This window comes from Chanodichthys erythropterus, chromosome 20 (assembly GCF_024489055.1).
Source record: "Chanodichthys erythropterus isolate Z2021 chromosome 20, ASM2448905v1, whole genome shotgun sequence".
In the NCBI taxonomy this organism is placed as follows: Eukaryota; Metazoa; Chordata; class Actinopteri; order Cypriniformes; family Xenocyprididae; genus Chanodichthys; species Chanodichthys erythropterus.
In genome coordinates this window covers 19,347,796-19,370,760 of record NC_090240.1, presented here as the reverse complement: position 1 = coordinate 19,370,760, position 22,965 = coordinate 19,347,796, and the positions used below count along the sequence as shown (strand labels likewise).

The 22,965-nt window shown below is 36.8% G+C and overlaps 1 protein-coding gene across 1 annotated transcript; it reads right to left on the bottom strand.

Annotated features, from left to right (window-relative positions):
* Positions 1–2,741: 2,741 nt before the first annotated feature.
* LOC137008786 (hormonally up-regulated neu tumor-associated kinase homolog) lies at positions 2,742–22,423 on the bottom strand. The gene is made up of 10 exons (XM_067370503.1): positions 22,028–22,423; positions 18,985–19,277; positions 14,584–14,639; positions 13,942–14,080; positions 13,672–13,799; positions 10,323–10,458; positions 10,021–10,198; positions 7,854–7,937; positions 7,521–7,752; positions 2,742–3,836 (listed from the first exon to the last, which is right to left on the bottom strand). The coding sequence occupies exons 1-10, from the start codon at positions 22,241–22,243 to the stop codon at positions 3,079–3,081; spliced, it is 2,220 nt and encodes a 739-aa protein (XP_067226604.1). The 5' UTR covers positions 22,244–22,423; the 3' UTR covers positions 2,742–3,078.
* Between the last annotated feature and the right edge of the window lie 542 nt (positions 22,424–22,965).

The window sequence follows — 22,965 nt, the reverse complement described above, 5'->3', positions numbered from 1 at the left end:
GTAATAATGTTTGGAGTTTTTCATGCGGTTGTAAGTTTTGTTAAGTTTTACCTGGGTTACTTACTATTAGCCCCGAGCGGTGTCACTTCTGCTTGACCCAGAAGCCCCGGCACTCATCTTTAATTCAAACCGGGATTAACGGCGCGTACATCAGTGACGATAAACTCGAGGTTAATAACGGCTCAAACGCCGCGCGACCTTTCAGCTTAACCAAAGCACGTGGGGGGTTAAAATTCTCGCGCTATTTGACCCTTGTGCGGTGTTTTGAGATAGTTTGATATTATAAATAGTCAGCAAATTAGACATTCATTGAGGCAAGTCTATGAATTACAAATTATTCGTGGATATTTTTTCCCTTACAGAACTGTTTGCAATCAGGGAATGTCCATATGTGCAAGTCCATCATTTTTCAATTTGACTGTTGATTTATACATTTTTGGTGTTAAGCAAGTTTGGGCTTGTTTAATGCAAGATTGGGCTTGACAAGTGTCTGGTCACCTTGACACAGTCCACTGGATAAATTGTTATTAACATTCCTGTAGCTGGAACAGTAGAGTGTGTTAAGCTTGAGAAATCTAGGCCTATTCAAGGATATAAAGAGACGCGTAATAGTGTATTCTGTCCAACCACTTATTCCTGGACAAAAAGCAAACGTTGACATGATCTTGGTCTAAATGTATCACATCTTCATTCCCATGGAACTGTGAGGTGAAGCGCCTCTTCATCACTAGGTTGCCAAGTACAGTAAGATACCCCTGTAGAGTCTTTCCAGTCAAGTCACTCAGGTGGTACATATTTATTTTCCTCTAGTGTGTTTAATTAAAGTTGTCTTGGAGGTAATGGTAGCACCCTGGTAATGTCCAGACATTAGGTCTTTGGTGTTTTTGAGGTCAGACCACCAGTTGATGTATGGCTTGACATGTTCATATACTGTTAGACAACTAAGCCTGCACAGTTCAAATGAATGTCTTTGCATTATATAGCTAAATATTCAACCAACTGACATTTATTTTAAAGAAAATGAGCTTACACTTAATTTAAAATAAATTAAAACAGAAAACGTGTTTTTGTATTTTTGTTCAAATAAATGCAGCTTTCTTTCAAAAAAAGAAACTTTTTAAATGGTATGTGCATACACTAAAAATAACCTTGACGTCAAAGCGGGTTAAAAGTATTTTTTGCAAAAATGGCCAGAAAAGTAATTTGAGAAAAGAACAGCATTTGTTTGCAGATGCCACCATTTGATATGTCGTTACCTAATGCAATAAAATTGAAAAAAGTTGGATTATATATCATTTCAGGATGTTTAAGTGTCCTCAAGTTGGGGAACGATGTGGTTACAAGTCTGAGGAGAGGTGCAGACACGCCACACTCACTTCAGATCAATCTCTCTCCAGCACACATATCTATACACGCACACACAAAGGCCAAGCCCCCTCAGCACCATATCATGTACCAAAACAAAGTGTTCATAATTCATGAGCTCCTCACCAGTTGAAAAGAGGGAAAGATTCCTTTACATGTCCATTATTCAAAACCCTTCTGGCCATTGGGGAGCAGCCACAACACAGTTGCTCATTTAACATACACGTTACAAAACAGGCACACCTCAAATACTCAAACATTAGCCTAATTAGATGTTTACAATTACGCAAGCAGTCCAGAATTGTGTATCCTGACGATTTATTTGTAACACAAGTTACAAGTAAAAAAAAAAAAGATGTACCAAAATTACATTTCCACATTCCTGAACAATAGTTTTATACTTCATTGAATTCTAAGTGCCCAGTAAAATACTTCAATTATATTAGCCATTTTACTCCTAAGCTGGCTTACGGATCCTCATCCTTTGGCACCGACTGGCATAGTTGAGTGATGTCATTGAGATGCATTCATTCATAAAGCGAGAAACATGATAGGAGCTTAAAACCTACAATGGGCATCAGTCAAATCCCAACCAGACAATTAAGAGTAGTCGAATTGTCCTGGGACCGAGGTATTAGGGTAGAGATAGAGAGGATGGAGGGCAAAAGGGGAGGTAATGGAAAGATGTTGATTATAATAAGATGACATCTTATTCTGCTTTTTGAAGCATATAGCAATAATAATGTCGGCAATTGTGGCATAATGTTACCACAACAAATAGAGAGAGGCACTTGCAATGAAAGTGAATGAATAGGGTAAAAATTAATAGAACAAAAAACTAATAGAAATTATCACAGTACATTAAAAACGATCGCTTTGTTTTACAAGTTTAAATATGCAAATTAGATGTTATCTAATTACGTATGCACTGATTTGCATACATTTCCAAAACAGAAATCTTAACATTGGATAAAGACAGATTTAACATTCTCATTTCATTTTGTTAAAGGTTTTTTACGGAAGAGGATTAGGGCCAAGCAATAATAAAAAAATAAAACCATCTCGAGATTAAAGTTGTTAAATTTCGAGAAAAAATTCATAATTTAACGAATTTGTTCTCGTAATTTAACAACTTTTTTCTCATAATTTAATGAGTTTATTTTCAACATTTTATCTCGACTTTTTTTTTTATTATTGCTTGGCCCTAATCCTCTTCCGTAGTTTTTACAGAGGGGATTTTGGATATCTCTTTTTTATTACTCCATAAATCAAAAAAATATATTTTCACCCTGTTTTTAGGAATAAAATGTTATATGAATATGAACAAACTCCTCTGTAAAAACCTTCAGAATTAAAATTTGGAAAGTTTGGTGAATGTAAGTGCTACTGATGTGGAGATTTCTGTCTTTGTGCATCAGATAACATTTTGAGAAATCAGCCTTTAAAGACATGTATTGTACAGACGCAAATAGATAGAAGTGTAAGTCCAGTAAATGTATATTTTAGATGTTTCTTTCCACTAGTCTGAAATAAGACAAGTTATGAAAACTGACCAGTGCATGAAAAAACAATGGTTTGCCTGTCTTGCCTTAAAGAAAACGAGGGACGAATGAACATGATCAATTTTGTAGTAATCAACATTGTCACAAATGCTGTCGAGCAAGCTTAACTTGTATTGAACCCAGAATACTCCTATTAGGAAGGCCTCAAATGTCACCCAAAATCCATTCGGAGTATTTCTGTCTTTTTGTCAGATTTGTTTTGTAAAGCAGACGGAAGCATTGGAAGGTTGAGGTCTGTTACTCTTCGCTGTATAGCCGTTCGCAACTGAATTGAGTTTCTTTTCGCTGTATTACTGGGGAGGCTTGTCCCTCCTACCCCTCCCGTTCCCATGTTCCTCTTCTCCTTTGCATGTCTCAGGTTTTTAATGACAAGAGCTTGTTGTCTTTGAGATGGAAACAGTGGAGGTTTGGACCCATTTACCAAGAAAGGCGAGGAGCCGGTGCCAGCCGTTGTGTGGCGCGTAAGGCCTACCCAAGTGACTTTTCTAGGTGCAGATTCTTTCAGTGTTCCAGTGTGACGTAGTCGCGGTAAGGGGGAGGTTTGTGTTATGGTTTCCATGGCGCTGAGGTGGCGAGCATTGTAGGTTTTCTCCTCAATGGCCAGTAACAGATCCTTAAAGCGCTGTCCCGTTCTGGGAGAAGCCCCTTTCTCTGAGTAAAACGTCTGCAGCTTCTCTAACTTGTCATCATGCTGATATTCACAGTCCAGCACTTGATATTTGTCAGAGTAAGCCGGTCTCAGATCATGTGGTTTGATTGATGTTTTCATTGTCTGGGAGTCTCTAGAAGTGTCTATGGTTACAGTGGCATCACAAGGGGCAGAGTCACAGAGTTTGGTGCCGCTCTCCTCTCTGCAGGAACACTTAGGGGGTGAGACACGAAGCATCTCCTTTTCACCAAACGCTGAGACTAAAATACACACATATACAATTTCTGTCAGCTGAATATGCATTGTATGAATTTCAAAATTAATCAAATTATACAACCCGAATTCCGGAAATGTTGGGATGTTTTTAAATTTGAATAAAATGAAAACTAAAAGACTTTCAAATCACATGAGCCAATATTTTATTCACAATAGAACATAGATAACAAATGTTTAAATGGATCAATTTTACAATTTCATGCACAAAATGAGCTAATTTCAAATTCGATGCCTGCTACAGGTCTCAAAATAGTTGGGACGGGGGCATGTTTACCATGGTGTAGCATCAAGGTTATGAGTTTCGGTGTTGAAATTTGGTCCCATTCTTGCCTGATATAGGTTTCCAGCTGCTGAAGAGTTTGTGATCATCTTTGACGTATTTTTCTCTATAGGTGAAAGTTCTGGACTGCAGGAAGGCCAAATCAGCACCCAGACTCTTCTACAATGAAGCCATACTGTTGTAATAGCTGCAGTATGTGGTTTTTCATTGTCCTGCTTAGGGATGCTCACATTGACCGTTTAACCGTTAACCGAAAGTAAGAATTTTAACCGATTAATACTATCAGTTAAACGTTTTTTTTTGTTTGTTTTTTTGCTGCATGGTTAAAGAAAAATATCCTATATATACATATATGCTTATTTGTTAACTCGCGGGGCGTTTCACATGTGCCAGACATATTTCGCTAAGCAACAAGCAAAATGAAGCGAGCGAAAAGAAGTACTGACCATTTCGATAGAAAGGGTCAGGCGCGCCGTTGGGGGCAGGGGGATCAGGACCCCCGCAGTTTTGAAAAGACAGAAATCGACCCCCGCACTTTTGATAAGGGCTGCTTCAATCAGTCACAATATATCATCTTTTAGCTTGGGATATCTTCTTTCAAATGAGACCATTTTCACGTTTCTGTGAGCTTTCGTTCATAAATGATCAACTGTTTTGTCGCAGATGTGAAAAAGAGGAAATGCGTTCTCGAACGGAGAAACACACGATCTCCAAGCAATCGATCAAAGCGTGCTAAAGTTTTAGGACAGGTCGATGGTATATAAATCATGGCCGAACGTTAGCGTTTGTCAATCAAGCAAAACCGTCCATTCAGAAACCGAGAAATTTGACACTTTAACGTAAGAGGCTGATCTCTCAGATTGACGCGCGAGCTGGCTTGACTGAAGGATTTGTAGTTTATGGACTGTTTTGAGTTAAAAGCATTGATGACATCTATAAAAGAGATATCTAAAAGCGAAACGAAAATTATTGCCTCGACCGGCGACACAGTGGAGAGGACGCACGAGGAGACCTGCGCGTTTAATTGGTATGTGTATGCTACTGTAATGCTGCATTTACAAAGCTTATCAGTGGCATGCACTTTGATCACGAAAGTGAAAGTGCCTTTTGCGGTCGCATCGCGGTGCCCCCGCGTTCCCATTTCTCTCGATGTGAACCGTGAGCTCCAGTCCATTACAATTTAGGGCCATGGTATACTTCATTTCCCGCATTCCGCTCAGTCTCGTGTGCGAGCCTTTCAAAGAAACTCCTTTGCCCATGAGCGCAGAAAGACGCGTTCGGTATGCACACGTGCACCGTCCGTGGTCATAATAACAATCCTTGAGGTAGGCCTGCTATTTTTATTTGACAGAAAAAATGTCTAAAATACCGGTTGTTCAAAGCTTCAATGGATTCACTGTGTTTTTGTTTTGTCATCTTAATTTGTTAAACATTTAAGTGAAAAATATTTAGTGTAGGCCTATTTATTTTATGCCTTTTATTTAAATTATTTTTTTCTGTTGTCAGAAACGCTGCAGGTGCGTGACAATTTGATAATGTGAATCCAGGTTCTGTTGTTTATCTGTTCTATGCTGCTGTTTGCATGTTAAAATAAACCCGTGGAAGACACAGACACTCATCAATTGTATTTTTTATTTAATGTCATAACCTATATATGTCATATTATCATCATATAGGCTATACAATATTATAATCTCATCAGTTAACGGTTAATAATCGGATAACGAGCGTCGGTTGTCGGTCGAGAAATTTAACCGAAATGAGCATCCCTAGTCCTGCTGAAAGACACAAGGCCTTACCTGAAATAGACGTCATCTGGAGGGGAGCATATGTTGCTCTAATATATACCTTTATATACCTTTCAGCATTCATAGTGCCTTCTAAAACATGCAAGCTTCCCATACCGTATGCACTTATGCGCCCCATACCATCAGAGATGCTGGTTTTTGAACTGAACACTGATTACATGCTGGAAGGTCTCCCTCCTCTTTAGCCCGGAGGACTTTAGCGTCCGTGATTTTCAACAAGAATGTCAAATTTGGACTCGTCTGACCATAGAGCACTTTTCCACTTTGAAACAGCCCATTTTAAATGAGCCTTGTCTCACAGGACATGACGGCGCTTCTGGACCATGTTTCACATATGGCTTCCTTTTTGCGTGATAGAGCTTTAGTTGGCATCTGCAGATGGCACGGCGGATTGTGTTTACCGACAGTGGCTTCTGGAAGTATTCCTGGGCCCATTTAGTAATGTCATTGACACAATAATGGCGATGAGTGATGCAGTGTCGTCTGAGGGCCTGAAGACCACGGGCATCCAATAAAGGTCTTTGGCCTTGTCCCTTATGCACAGAGATTTCTCCAGTTTCTCTGAATCTTTTGATGATGTTATGCACTGTAGATGATGAAATTTGCAAAGGCTTTGCAATTTGACGTTGAGGAACATTGCTTTTAAAGTAATCCACAATCTTTTTATGCACTCTTTCACAGCTCATCTTTACTTCTGAGAGACTCTGCCTCTCTAAGACATCCCTTTTATAGCCAATCATGTTATAGACCTGATATCAATGAACTTAATTTAACTTTTTTGAGACCTGTAGCAGGCATCAAATTTGAAATGAGCTCATTTAGTGGATAAAAGTGTGAAATTTCTCTGTTTAAACATTTGTTATGTTATCTATGTTCTGTTGTGAATAAAATATAGGCTCATGTTATTTGAAAGTCTTTTAGTTTTCATTTTATTCAAATTTAAAAAACATCCCAACATTTCCGGAATTGGGGTTGTAATAGTATTTCTGCAGGAAAGAGTCCAAAAACCCAAAAATGAGTGAGCATTTTTTACCTTTTGGTTCCATTGTCCCAAACTCAATGGGTTTTTTTAATCGGTTTTTGGTTAAATGCCTGAAATAAGGTCTGTGGCTATCACAAGCTCAAGATATTTTCATGTTTTATTCTACGACATAAAATAAATCAGTAATCACTCATGATCTTTTATACAGGCGGTTGCTAACAAGTGGCTAATTGGGACATAGGTGTTGTGTGGGCCATTTAACGTCATCACACCGAACTGGTAAACTCATCTACTCACTAGTTCACTTCCACAGCCTCGATTGTGTTTATAGTCACATTCTTGCCAACATTTTTTTACTTTTTGATTTTAAATAAAGATTGAATGAGTTTTTGAAAGCTTAATGAAGAAAATGTGTAACAATGGTGAACTTTTGCTGGTCACAGAGCTTATTTTTGCCAATAATACAAAAGCCTATTGGTTATTTGTCAAGGGAACCAGGGTGATGCTAACTTCCAGGTTGGTCTACAAAAATGTATCATCACTGCAGCACTCTATTAAGGAAAAGAAAGATGATTGTTCCTATAAACATGTGCATTACCCTTAGGAATCAGTCCATCATGTGTCTCCACAAGTATGGCAATCTCATTAGTTGTATCCAAAGGGACTGAGGTTTGGGAATCTGCTCTATCCACTAGGCTTGGCTGCTTTGGTCTAATAGTTTCCGCAGGCCTTTTCATGCCACTCTGGGCATCTCTGTCCTGTGATTGGCTCCTCTGGCTCTTACTGGCCTGTCTTGAGCTCCTCTCATTGGCTGTGTCACTCTGAGGAGACTAATGAAGGAAAGAGTGTGTTACAAGTTTTGTGTGTTCATGAGTGTTTCAGACACAATTCTTGCAATTCTTGAATATAGAAGTATAACTGGACAAATCACCTGCTGCTGACTTTTTGCACTTGCATTGCTTCTCCCTCTCGACAGGCCCTTATTCAGAAGATTCCATTCGCTGTTCTCTTCTCTCTGAGGACAATAACTGACATGTTAGCTGTGATCCAAAACCTAATAATCTGCCCACCTAGAAAGTATCATAGTATCATGTATTGTGATGAGTTTTGTCCTCCAAGATGGAGGACACAAGAAATGCTGATAATTATTCTAATGTTATGGTCAATAACTGATAAATGGTTGATATTAAATTTCATTATTATATTGTGTAAATAAAGTAAAAACTAAAATCAATCATTTTATCATATCATAATAATCATAATATTACAATGTACAGTATGAAAAATGGATGTTAATTTTGAGATTTGCGTGATAAATGCTGTTCTTTTAAATGTTCTATTATTCAAAAAGGCTTTTCACAAATGAAATAGTTAATCCTGGGTCATTCTAAACCCTGGGCAAATGGAATTCTGGGTTATCTTGTGTTTCACATGTTTTACCTGGCGTTCACAATTAATCCTGGGTATTCTTAAACTGATGTCACTACAATTGTCACATTTTCTGTTGGTATTTAACATTTTTTCCCACAAATGCTTGAACATATGTTTGAACAACACACTGTGTTTCAGTGACTGTCCAAAGCATGCAGTTGGCTGTTGGTTGTTAAGCGTCTAGCTATAGATGTGTACGCATTTGACGCAGTGAACGCAGTTCAGCACTTCCGTGTTTATGTCCGAACAGCGGCTCAGTATTGGCTGGCTCCAGCATCAGCATCACACGCATGCATCTTTGTGCTCACGTGAACAGCTCGGCCAATACTGAACCGTTGTTTGGATGTAAACCCGGAAGCACTGAACTGCATTCACTGCATCAACTACGTACGAGTCTGACAGGATAGATAAGAAATTGTTAAAAAAAGTTATTTTTGATTTGTTTTTGACACAAAAAGTATTCTTGTCACTTCATAACATTAAAGGTGCCCTAGAATTAAAAATTGGATTTATGTTGGCATAGATGAATTACAAGAGTTCAGTACATGGAAATGACATACAGTGAGTCTCAGGCGAACCTCAACATGACACCGACTGTTACATAACAGTCGGGATCATTAATATGTACGCCCCCAATATTTGCATATGCTAGCCCATGTTCAAGGCATTAGACGAGGGCAGCCAGTATTAACGTCTGGATCTGTGCACAGTAAGCAAGCAAGAACAATAGTGAAAAATGGCAGATGGAGCAATAATAACTGACATGATCCATGATATCATGATATTTTTAGTGATATTTGTGAATTGTCTTTCTAAATGTTTTGTTTGCATGTTGCTAATGTACTGTTAAATGTGGTTAAAGTTACCATCGTTTATTACTATATTTATGGAGACAAGACTGTCGTTATTTTCATTTTTTAAACACTTGCAGTCTGTATAGTTCATAAACACAACTTCATTCTTTATAAATCTCTCCAACAGTGTGTAATGTTAGCTTTAGCCACGGAGCACTATCAAACTCATTCAGAATCAAATGTAAACATCCAAATAAATACCATACTTACGCGATTAGACATGCTGCATGACGAACACTTTGTAAAGATCCAGTTTGAGGGTTATATTAGCTGTGTGAACTTTATTTATGCTGGTTAAGGACAGCGTGAGCTCCGGGGGAGGGGAGCACGAGATTAAAAGGGGCCGCGCAGCCTAAATCGGCGCATATTTAATGATGCCCCAAAATAGGAAATTCAAAAAAATTAATTTAAAAAAATCTATGAGATATTTTGAGCTGAAACTTCACAGACACTTTCAGGGGACGCCTAAGACTTATATTACATCTTTTAAAAAGACGTTCTAGGGCACCTTTAAGGTTGAACCACTGTAGTCACATGGACTATTTTAATGATATCTTTAGTACCTTTCAGAACCTTGAATGACGGTAATTACGTTGCTTTCTATTGGGGATAAAAAAAAAACTCTTGGATTTCATCAAAAATATCTTAATTTGTGTTCCAAAGATGAACCAAAGTCTTACGGGTTTGGAACAACATGAGGGTGAGTAATTAAAGACAGAAATGTTATTTTTGGGTGAACTAACACTTAAAAAAAATAAAAAATCTTACTGACCCCAAACTTTGAAATGTTTTGTCTTCATATATCATTTTTACCTTCATGGTCTTCACAACTTTCTGATGCCTGTTGAGTTTTTTCAGCAGTAGATGGTAGCAAGCTAAGATGGCAGACGGCTTGTTACTGATGACAGTGTGGATGATATCAGAAAGACCGTAGCCTAGAGATTCAGTCATGTAGTTTAGCACAGCTGAGTTTAGATCCTCAGGACGCAGCCTAAAGAAGCAACATGTATATACACATAAGGAAATGTTGAATGGATATTTTAAGATATCTGTGTTTTTTTCTGCATCTCTGTTTGTTTAGGTAACTTTAGCATTAGATTTCATTTTGCAGGTACCTGTTTTTATGAGTTACAGTATGGAGGGGTCTCTTGGCATAACCCTCATTTAACCATTTATCCTCCATTGCTGCTTTTACTGTTGGCCTTTTTGCTGGTTCTGGCTCCAGCAGAGACAAAACAAACTGTACAGCCGCTAGAAAGACAAAAAAGAGAGAGAACACTGACATCTTGACACTGCTAAAGGAGTTTTAAAACTCTGTTTTAACCTTACACAGAAGATCTCAACACTGATTTGTCAGAGCAGTGAGTGAATGTGTGTGTGTTTGTGTGTCCGACCCAGACTGAACTTCTGAAGGTTTCTTTTACAGAAGGGCAGATCAGATTCAAGAAGCACTTTGCTCCCCTGTGCCACCTTCTCAATCTGGGGGGACTCCTCAGATCAGAGTGCCAGTTTGGCACTGCGCTGGCCTTGTGTGTGCGTGTGTGAAGGTAGTGTTTGTGTCACTAGACAGTGACGATCACATTTACTCATTCATTTAGAGTGCCATTACAGCAGCCTCAGGATGCCAACAAAACACACAAAATGACATACTGTAAGCTTCTATTATACTTCATTTCCACCACACTTCATCATGGCTGTTTTACACTGTAAAAAGCTCTCAATAGTTAGATTAAAGAGCTAGAGTCAAACCAAAATGTATTCAGACACCTTGAACATTTCATTCATTAATACAGTTTATTCACTATAGTTTTTTTTAAAAAAAGGTAATAAAATATGACAAGATTTCAGAGTTAAACTGTGTCTGAAAAAATAATCTTAATTATGTCAGATAACACTTAAGCAAAACATGGTCATGTCAAAGTGTCTGAATAATTTTTGGCTCCAAATTGTTATCAGTTTTACTGGTAGTCCACTGTATGAAGAATTTTTGGGTATAATATGTCACGGTTTACTTTATTTTGCTATTCTCACTTACATAAATGAGCTATAGTGTCCTGAACCCACTAGTAAAAATATATAAAAATATCAAAAATGTCTGAATAATTTTTGTTTTGACTGTATTTCTAACTGATTTAACACTTAAACAGTTGTTGGTATAAATTCAGTGATGTTAAATAACATTTTTGAACTATTTAATTTAGGTGTTTTTTCAGTGTGTTTACTTTATAGTATTAATTATTATGCTAAATGATATCCTGCACACTTGAGTTTTTGAGTTGATTCAGCAGATGTTGTCCAACATCACACTGCTAAATGACTAATTAGTACATATTGTAGATAAATGCCCCTGCATCTGTTCCATTAACTTCCATTAGTCTGATATTCTTCTTTTTAATAAACAATGTATTAGCTAGTTCAGAGAAACAGGAGGCAATTCACCATACGTAATGTACAAACTACCTTACAATGATGTAATGTAACCTGCAATGGAATCGGGGAACCCAGCCGGGTTCTGTTCCACTAGCAGACATTTTGCGTCATCGTGTTTGTAGTGTATCTATTTTTGTGATTGGTGAATATACTCTGTTATTAATATTCATGAAGATTAATATTAATGTGCCGGATCAGATGATCTCTTGATCTGATTGAGGAGGAGGACTACTGCACTCAACACCTTTTATCTCTTCTCTCGTTCTCTTTTCTCATTCTCTCTCTGTGTATCTTGTGCTGATGAAGAACTCCTTAGGGATGAATTTTAAATGTGTGCATATACAGTACCGTTCACAAATCTGGGGTGAATATTATTACAATGTATATTACTTTTTTTCCTCAGATTTAATATATTTTAAAACGCAATTCATCCTGTATGGAAGAGGATTAGGGCCAAGCAATAATAAAAAAATAAAACCATCTCAAGATTAAAGTTGTTAAATTTAGAGAAAAAACTCATTAAATTATGAGAAAAAAGTCTAGATAAAATGTTGAGAATAAACTGGTTAAATTACGAGAAAAAACTCGTTAAATTTCGAGAAAAAAGTCAAAATAAAATGTTGAGAATAAACTCGTTAAATTATGAGAAAAAAACTTGTTAAATTTCAAGAAAAAAGTTGAGATAAAATGTTGAGAATAAACTCGTTAAATTACGAGAAAAAACTCGTTAAATTTAGAGAAAAAAGTAGAAATAAAATGTTGAGAATAAACTCGTTAAATTATGAGAAAAAACTTGTTAAATTTCAAGAAAAAAGTAGAAATAAAATGTTGAGAATAAACTCGTTAAATTATGAGAAAAAAGTCTAAAAAAAATGTTGAGAATAAACTCGTTAAATTATGAGAAAAAACTTGTTAAATTTCAAGAAAAAAGTTGAGATAAAATGTTGAGAATAAACTCATTAAATTACGAGAAAAGTCATTAAATTACGAGAACAAATTCGTTAAATTATGAGCAAAATGTTGTTAAATTTCGAGAAAAAATTTAAGATAAAATGTTGAGAATAAACTCATTAAATTATGAGAAAAAAGTTGTTAAATTACGAATTTGTTCTCATAATTTAACGACTTTTTTCTCGAAATTTAACAATTTTTTTTTCTCGTAATTTACGCTGATTTGCTGCTCAAGAAACATTTCTTATGTTGAAAACTGTAATGCATCTTTCCAGTATTCTTTGGTGAATAAAAAGTTCTAAAGAACAGCATTTATTTGAAATAGAAATCTTTTGTAACATTATAATTGTCTTTACTGTGACTTTCGATCAATTTAATGCATCCTTTCTGAATAAAAATATCAGTGTCTTTTTAAAAAAATCTTACCGACCCCAAACATTTGAATGGTTGTGTATATGATGGGGATCAATTTCCCCACATGGATAGTAAAATCACCTTTCACCTAGTGAAATCACCTTCATTGTATGGAGTTTCAGGTTAGAGGATAGCAGAGGATAGTAAATGTCAAGAAAAAAGAGTCAATTGAAAGTTCCCACCATAATAGAAAAACGTTTGTGTGTGTGTATACATTTTTGAAGCCAGACAAAATTACAAAAGAAATGTCACTGGTAACAGGAGCAGTGGCGTGGAGAGGTGGATGGTGCGCTAGCTTTTGAAGCAAACGACCCAAGTCCAAATCCGCCTTTTTCCAAACTCATTCTTCTTCCTTTTCCCATTGCATATCAGTTCGGAGTTTATTTTAAGTAAATATTAAGAAAATGGAAATAAATTGCCTAAAGATTATTTAATAGTGAGAATAAAGTGTTGGGTTAGAAGTAGGTGTAGGGGAGGGCTTTAGGGATGGAGACAAGGCAGCATCTATTTATGATTTCAATAAATATAATCAAATACACTGAATATGTTGTTATTGTTGCATACTGTTTTGTAATATACAATACACCGCCACAAGTATAAATAGCATCTAAAAGCTATTTACACTTAGTGCAAAGAAAATACTGCTATTTTAACTGCCATACATTTTACCTTTGCTGATGTCCGACGGTATCGCATTGATTTCTGCGTTCACCATTTTCTGGTGAAGTTGCTTGATGTTGAAGGGTTCCACCGTAAACGGTAAAGTGCCAGTCAACATGGCAAACATGCTCACACCCCTATGCATAAGCAGAGAAACACACACAGCTGCATTAAAAAGACACCCATCTTCATTTACAAACCCACAATCAGTTGGCATTATCTACATACATATGCGACTGCCATTTCTAGAAGACATACACATATAGTTTGTGTACTCACACAGACCACACATCCACTTTAGGGCCGTACTTCCTGTGGGCCAGCAGTTCAGGAGCAGCATAAGCAGGGCTGCCACACTGAGTGTTCAGCAGCTCCAGAAAGAGAGAATCTGCCTTCAGAGTGTTACTCAGACCAAAGTCTACGTACAAACACACTTGTATGTTAGTGTACTTGCATGAACAATCACATACAACTGTCCACTGTTTCTGATACAGATACTCTCAATTGCAGACTGTATAATAAACTAATTCTCTATTTGCTTTTGCTTTCTTAGATGCTTTAGTACTTAGGCATTAAAGAATAAATCATACAGATTTCAAAAGCCTAAAATGAAATACATGAAGGCGACAGAGAAGCATAGCACTGACCCATTCAGTCTCATTACAGTGATTTCATGGGTTGATGCTACTACTTATATTCCTCATTGGTAACTGATACGTTTTGCTAAATGATTTTAAATGATATGTCTCTCCTAAGTGCTTGCATTTGAGTGTACTACTGCAACCATAGTAGTTGGTTATGAGTCATTCTTAGAGGTATTAATGTATTACAGTAAGAAAGCTTTGACAAAAACTTTCCTCAGATTAAATTATGTACATTTATACACTATGTAAAAAGGGTCAAAAGGCAAGACATACTCACCAACTATCTTAATGTTGTTGTGCTCATCCAGTAGGAAGTTTTCAATCTTCAAGTCCCTAGTTAAAACATACAGTATTCAGAGACAAGGAGGTTAGTTAAAAATAACTTCTACATAGCGGGGTCCAAAATTCTGATATCACACTTAAAATCTGTTTTTCTCTTTTCTTTTCAAATTTAAATCTGGAAATAAACTGTTTTAGGCTTGTGAATACTTACCAATGTTGCAAGAAAAAATAAATAGGTAATATTTGGCAGTATTTCTTAGTCACCGCTCACAAGAAAATTAAAGGAACACTCCACTTTTTTTGAAAATAGGCTAGTTTTCCAACTCCCCTAGAGTTAAACAGTTGAGTTTTACCGTTTTCGAATCCATTCAGCCGATCTCCGGTTCTGGCGGTACCACTTTTAGCATAACTTAGCATAGTTCATTGAATCTGATTAGACCGTTAGCATCACGCTTAAAAATGACCAAAGAGTTTTGATATTTTTCCTATTTAAAACTTGACTCTTCTGTAGTTAAATCGTGTACTAAGACCGACGGAAAATAAAAAGTTGTGATTTTTCTAGGCTGATATGGCTAGGAACTATACTCTCATTCAGGCGTAATAATCAAGGAACTTTGCTGCCGTTCCATGGCTGCAGCAGTGCAATGATATTATGCAGCGCCCGTGAGCCCCTGCTTGCACAGGGAACGTGCCCTGCAACCATGGAGACGTATGTGAGAGACGCTGCGTAATATCATTGCAAGTCTACAGAAGAGTCAAGTTTTAAATAGGAAAAATATCAAAACTCTTTGGTCATTTTTAAGCGCAATGCTAACGGTCTAATCAGATTCAATGAACTATGCTAAGCTATGCTAAAAGTGGTACCACCAGAACCGGAGATCGGCTGAATGGATTCGAAAACGGTAAAACTCAACTGTTTAACTCTAGGGGAGTTGGAAAATGAGCCTATTTACAAAAAAAGTGGAGTGTTCCTTTAAGCAAAATAATATTCTTGTTTTCATCAGTGTTATTTTAGTATTATTTATATACAGTACTATTATAGTATTGAATTAGCTTTTATTTTTATATTTTCAGTTTTTATATTAATTTTAGGTTTCAGTAATTTTGTTATTAGCTTTTGTCATTTTTAGTTTTTCAATTTTAACGGGGACCTATAATGACTCTTTTACAAGATGTAATATAAGTCTCTGGTGTCCCTAGAATTTGTCTGTGAAGTTTCAGCTCAAATCTCATTTATTATAGCTTGTCAAATTTGCTCCTATTTGGGTGTGAGCAAAAACACGCCGTTTTTGTGTGTCCCTTTAAATGCAAATGAGCTGCTGCTCCCGGCCTCCTTTAGAGAAGAGGGCGGAGGTTTAACAGATCACACTTTGGTTGCTCAACAAAAACAAAGCTGGAGAATCATTTGTGAAGCAGTCCGGCGTAAAATGACGGCATGGCAACAACACTCTACTAAACAACTCTTCTCTAAAGAAGCCAAACTTTGTTGTGTGTTCCCGTGGGCAGGGTTTATGCAAATTTTGGGGTTTGTGAAGTCACCAACCCAGGTAGAAGCTCAGTGTAGTCCCTACCAGCCGTTTGTTGTAGTCCTTTTTACTAGTTTTAGTTAACAATAACAACACTGGTTTCCATGCACACAAGATGCTCTTTGGATCAACTTTCAGTCAGGCTTTTAATTATGATAATATAATGTAATACATTAGGGGGGGGAAAGCTAAACAGATGCATTTTTACGAGTGGTCTCAGACTTTGGGACCCCACTATATACAAACACGCATGTGGGTCCAAATGATAGGGAACTCAGATCAACTTTCTCCATGTGCAGGAATACATGACCAGCCAAGGACCTCTAGCAGCACACAAAATGTAATGAAAAATGTGAATTAAAAGGGGATTTGTACTAAAAAACAGACCTACGAGAGTTATTGTTGGTGATATCACAGCTTGGTGGTCCTGGATGTTCAGTCATTCTGCCAAGTTTTACTTTTACACTCTCCCCTCTCTTTTTCCTTTTATCTTACTCCCTCTTTCTCCCTTTCTTTCCACTTCATAATAAACACTCACACTCACTTTGACGACCGCACACTCCTCACATATAATATGAAATTATATGAAAAGCCTATAAAAATATCACAGCCCTCAAAGCTATTTTCATTTCCCTCCATTTTTACTGACATGGCTGACATCTCAAAGCTCAATGGGCGGCCTATCGTTCCTTAACACACACACACACACACACAACACACACACAGACACTGTCCCTAAAATGTCCAAAAAAGAAAAGGCTTTATAGAGTTGAAAAACTACTCTGAAAATCTGCCAGGATTAAAGTTCTCTGACAGAAACGGCGTGTATTGGGGAAAACTGGACCACCGTCCAGCAGTTTGACTGAGTTTTTGGGGGTATAATTAGTGTGTGATAGTTCAGCAGAGACAGGCTTAAATACATAAAGACAGTGTTTGTGGAGCCAGTTGATAAAATAGTTTGATTTGGGTTGATAAATGTCATTTGAAGTGGGTGAACTTTTGAACTGAAATGGACATGAACCCACACGCTCCTTTCGTTACTATAGGGACTGTATATGTTGACTAACCCCATAGTAGTCAAGTGCATGTGTGTGTGTGTGTGTGTGTGTATGGTGTGTAGGTTGATGTACGTCCTTTGATGCTTGACATACTCTAAAAATGGCTCTTTACTGAGTGGATTGTGTGTGACACAGACCTCAGCATTGCTTCATCCTGGGACTCCATTAGTAAGGAAGTCAGTGAATGATGTGTTAACCATAGTGGATCTGGCTGATGATGTCATGAGAAGCTAATGACATTCCCACTCTTGCCTCAATTAGGCTTCACTGGCAGACCAAAGAACTGTACGCACACACATATACACATTTACTTGTTTAAATGAGGACATACTTTAGACTTCTGTTGTTTTTATTATTTTAGGTTCATTTTTACTCTAACCCTACTCCTAAACAACAAAATGTGTTTTTAAAATGTATTAAATGTATTTAATTTTTATTTTATTTTATCATTTTAGATATTTTTATACATTTTATATTGAAATACTAATCTTATAAAAAATTATATCAAATCCTAAAATTAAAAATATTAACAAATTAATTACATTTTGAACTGAGATTTTTTTTTATTATTAAAAATAATTAATTGTATTAATAATCTTTAATTTAATTAATTAAATCCTAAATTTATCCCCAAAGTATAGCTAAGTAAACCCACACACATACACTCGCTCTTTTATATTGGTCATATTTTATTTAAATATATATATATATATATATATATATATTTACATATAATTAATTGTAATTTACTTTATAAGTGTATAATAATACTGTACATAAAAAAATGTATAATTTTAGATTTTTATACATTTCGTATTGAGGATATTAATTATTTAACATAAAATATACGCCTAAAATGAACACTATTAACAAATTTCTTTTTCTTTTTTAGAATTTTATATTTATAACAATTTATTTTACTAATAATATTTAATATCTTTTATTTATTTATTGTAAAACCATTTAAAAAATTTTTATTGACAATGTATCATCAGAATATAGCCAAGTACACCGACACACATACACTTGCTCTTTGATTTCATCCTTTTTTACACACACACTTCTCTCATCTACGACACATTATTTTAAGGCTCTTATAGCTAGAGTCTGCTAAAGAGCAAAGCTCTCAGCGTTTTCCTTTCCTTTTCTCATTCCACACCACTATCCCTACATCCCTTACGCTCCATATGATCTCTACACTTCATTTTCGTGGGTGTAATTACGTCAATTAAAGGGTTAGTTCACCCAAAAATGAAAATAATGTCATTTATTACTTACCCTGCCTTGGCCGATTTCAAAACACTGCTTCAGGAAGATTCGGAGCACAAATGAATCAGTGTATCGAATCATGATTCTGATCGCGTGTCAAACTGCCAACGGCTGAAATCACGTGACTTTGGCGCTCCGAACAGCAGATTCGATACACTGATTAATTTGTGCTCCGAATCTTCCTGAAGCAGTGTTTTGAAATCGGCGATCACTAAATAGGCTAAGTCGTTTTTTTTTTTTTGTTTTTTTTTGGCGCTCCAAAAATATTCTCGTCGCTTTATAATATTAATATTGAACCACTGTACTCACATGAACCGATTTAAATAAGTTTTTAGTAAGTTACCTTTATGGATCTTGAGAGAGGAAGTGTCATTGCTCCTTATGGAGGCCTCACGGAGCCATCGGATTTCAACTAAAACGTCTTAATTTGCATTCCGAAGATTAGCGAAGGTCTTACGGATGTGAAACGGCATGAGGGTAAGTAAGAAATGACAGAATTTTCATTTTTTGGTGAACTAACCCTTTAACATGTCCTATGCGTACCTGTGAACTATCCCGTGTCGGTGCAGGTGTTCCACGGCAGACAGTATCTGGCGGGTGTACCTGCGGACCTCTCTCTCCTCCAGCCGTTTGCGTTCACAGATTCGGTCCATAAGGTCTCCTCCTCCACACAGCTCCATGGCCATGTAATAGCAGTTCTCTGTCTCCAACGTCTCCAGCAGCAAGACAATGTTGGGGTGACGGATCAGCTGGTGAATCCGAGGTTCACGCTTCATGTTTTTTAAAACGTATGAATCCTGACGAGCCTTCTTCTTATCTATCACCTTGATCGCCACCTGACAGAAACAGAGAGCAGTTATGCTTCATTTTCTCAGGTATTTCTCGTAAAACTTATTGTAAGAAATAAAGATGTAAGAGGACAATTTAGTCTTAGAAGTATTTAAAGAGTTAGTTCATCCAAATAATTACTCATGTCGTTCCACACCCGTGAGACCTTCGATATTTTTGATAAAATTAGATGGCTCAGTGAAGCCTGCGTCGCCAGCAATAACACTCCCTTTTTCAATGCCCAGAAAGCTACTAAAAACATATTTAAAACAGTTCATGTGACTACAGTGGTTCAATCTTAATATTATAAAACTACGAGATTACTTTTTGTGCACCAAAAATAACAAAATAGTGACTTATACAATCACAGAACAATATCTAGTTATGGGCGATTTCAAAACACTGCTTCATGAAGCTTCGAAGCTTTACGAATCTTGAATCAGTGGTTCAGAGCGCGTATCAAACTGCCAAAGTCACGTGAACTATTGAAATTTCAAAACGAAGCCTCGTTTACTGAAATCATGTCATTTTGGTGCTCCAAACCACTGATTCAAAACAAATGATTCGTAAAGCTTCTAAGCTTCATGAAGGAGTGTTTTGAAATCGCCCATCACTAGATATTGTAGAATAAAGTTGCTATTTTGTTATTTTTGACACACAAAAAGTATTCTTGTTGCTTTATAATATTAAGGTTGAACCACTGTAGTCACATTTACAGTTTTAAATATGTTTTTAGTAGCTTTATGGGCATTGAAAAAGCGAGTGTTATTGCTGGCAATGCAGGCCTTACTAAGCCATCGGATTTTATAAAAAAATATCTTAATTTGTGTTCCGAAGTTGAATGAAGGTCTTACGGATGTGGAACGACATGAGGGTGGGTGATTTTTGGGTGAACTAACCCTTTAATAAGAAATCTTTCATTTAACTTCGCAGCTGTTTCTCCTTAAATTCCTGGAGATCTCACTTGATTTTTATATTCTATAAGAAAATATTGTGCAAAGAAGTATTCTATTGTATATAAAACTGATTTAGGTGTGCTTGCCATCCTTAAATGGATAATTACCCCATAATTTACTCCTAACTTTCATAATTTACTTTATGACGTGACATACTATAACATAGGACATAGCATAGTACGTACATAAAAGTATGTTTTATGATCGATGTATAAAGAACATTAACTTCCGTGACAATGTACACAATGCCATGATGTTCTACGCTATGGATATTTTTAATATAACTCTGATTGTGTTTGGCTGAAATGAGAAAGTCATATACACCTAGGATAGCTTGAGGGTGAGTAAATTATGGGGTAATTTTAATTTTTGGGTAAACTATCCCTTTAATGGCAGAGCCATAGCACTGCACACTATAGCTCAAAGTCCCTCTCTATAGGAACTCCATGATAATAATTTACATTCTAAAATTCTAGGATTGTGCTGGGGGTGATGCGTGCTTACGCATCACCAAAGCAACCTGTTCAGGTAAACAGAGTGGTCAGGAAGGGCTCAGTGATGTGTATAAGAGCTGGTAACATTCACACACACAGGCCACAGTTACTGACCCATGAAAGCTCAGGCCACCACAGTGAGGGGAGGAGGATAGATTGAGCTAAAACTCTCTCTCTCTCTGTTTGTCTGAGTCATGATGAATCCAGAAGTTTTCAAATTTCTAAAAATGTACTAATTATTGATATTCTTGCAATTTATTTAGTTATAAATAAATAATGTAATTTATATGTCATGTACTCAACACATTACATGCAAATGCAAATTCATTCACATGAAATAAGTGGCATGACAAAATTCATGTGAGATTTTTCACTCAAGTCAAGTGAACAATGCTGATGTAGGTGCATGTGAAATGTTTTCCAGCAAAAGATTAAAAATTCTGCAGCCCATCACTAAAACAATGATGATCTAAAGTACAACTACATTTAATTACCATCTATTATAAGTCTGCAAACAAAATACAGGTAACATCTGCAATTCTTAACATTAGTTAACTAGAATTAACATGAACTAATAGAGAAAAATTCTTCTGAAGCATTTATTAATGTAATGTTTCAACATTTACTAAAAGTTGTATCTGTTCATATTATTTAATGGACCTGAGTTAACATGAACTAACAATGAATAACTTATGTTAACGAAGATTTATAAATACTGTAACAGATGTATTGCTCATTGTTAGTGAATGTTAGTTAATACTGTAAAATGTTACCAAACTACACACTAGTTTAGCATGTATAAAAATCCATCAGCATAAATACTGAAACACTACTACTAATAGATAAAATGCACTAAATTAATAACTGATTAATGAACTAACTCAAGCTGAACAATGACACTATTTTCTTCTAGAGCTGCCGTACAGCCGAAACAAACTTTGTTGCATAATTTTCCTGTTATCACTGTAAAGCTGCTTTGAAACAACCTGTATTGTTAAAAACTAAAGATAACTTGATTTGACTACTAGCCAACACACACAATTCATGGTCATCCCACTAAACATAAAGTGCCTTTTGTACTAAGAAACGTTTCTAGCAGTGTGAGTGTGTTTGTGTGGATGGATTATTACGGCGGTGCGTGTCAGAGATTAGGCAAGACGGAGTCGCTATGAAAGCCGAGACAGCGAGACAGCATGAAAAATGGATGACAACCCTTCAGCGCACTGATGACTGACACCCTTAGTGTGTGACACTGTGCCTTTGATTGACAGGCGTCTGCGTGTAAAAGACTGGGTGTGTGCCTGTTACCTTCTCTCCTGTACTGATGTGCATGCCCAGCATGACTTTGGCGAACGAGCCCTTGTTGATCATTTTGCCCACCAGGTAGCTGCCCACACGCTTAGTGTGAGGAAAGTTTTGGAGCAGGTCGCGGGGCACTTTTCCAAGACAGGGAGGTGCCGCCTGTTCCAGCTCCCCTGAATCTGTCATGCTCCCATCCAGAGATGACTTCAACGCAGCCGGCATGATGCCAGTAATGTCCGTCTGCTAGCAGATCCACAGGATGACACTGAGCGGACAGGTAGAGGATGGTGGAAGACAGGTTGGCAAGGGAGGAAGGGCATGTGTGATGGAGGCTGGTCTCATTGGTTCTTCTTTAGCTGTTGGTGTTGGTCTGTCCTGTCAAGAAGGAGAATATCCACTCTTCGCTCCTCTCGTGTTTTTTCTTTAGTCCTGACGCTGATCCACAATCACATGTCCTTGTGGGACCAGGTACCTGTCTTTTACTTGTCTCTAGCCTCAGATCTACCTCTCTTTATCTGTGTTTTTCATCTAGACTGTCTCTTTTCGGTCCAACGGAAGGTTCTTCTGTCAGTCTGGTTAGTTCATGCACCCTTGTCTTTGTGTGTGTGTGTGTGTGTGTGTGTGTGCCTGGTAGATAATTAACTGTATCTGGTCTCAGGTTGATGCTGTGAGTCTAGCGTAGTCAGAGGACACACTACACCGTAATGACCCCCCACCTACACACACTCACACACGCAGAAGAACGCAAACTGAAAAACACAGCTCCCAAAAATAATGTTATTGAGTTTTAATGTATAAGTGCACAAGTGGGATTTAAGATATAAGGGAAAAAAGTGCACAAGTTTGAATAATTTAAGAATATACAAGTTTGAATAATATTTAAAAAAATATTTAAAATATTCTATGTATATTTTATATATATATATATATATATATATATATAT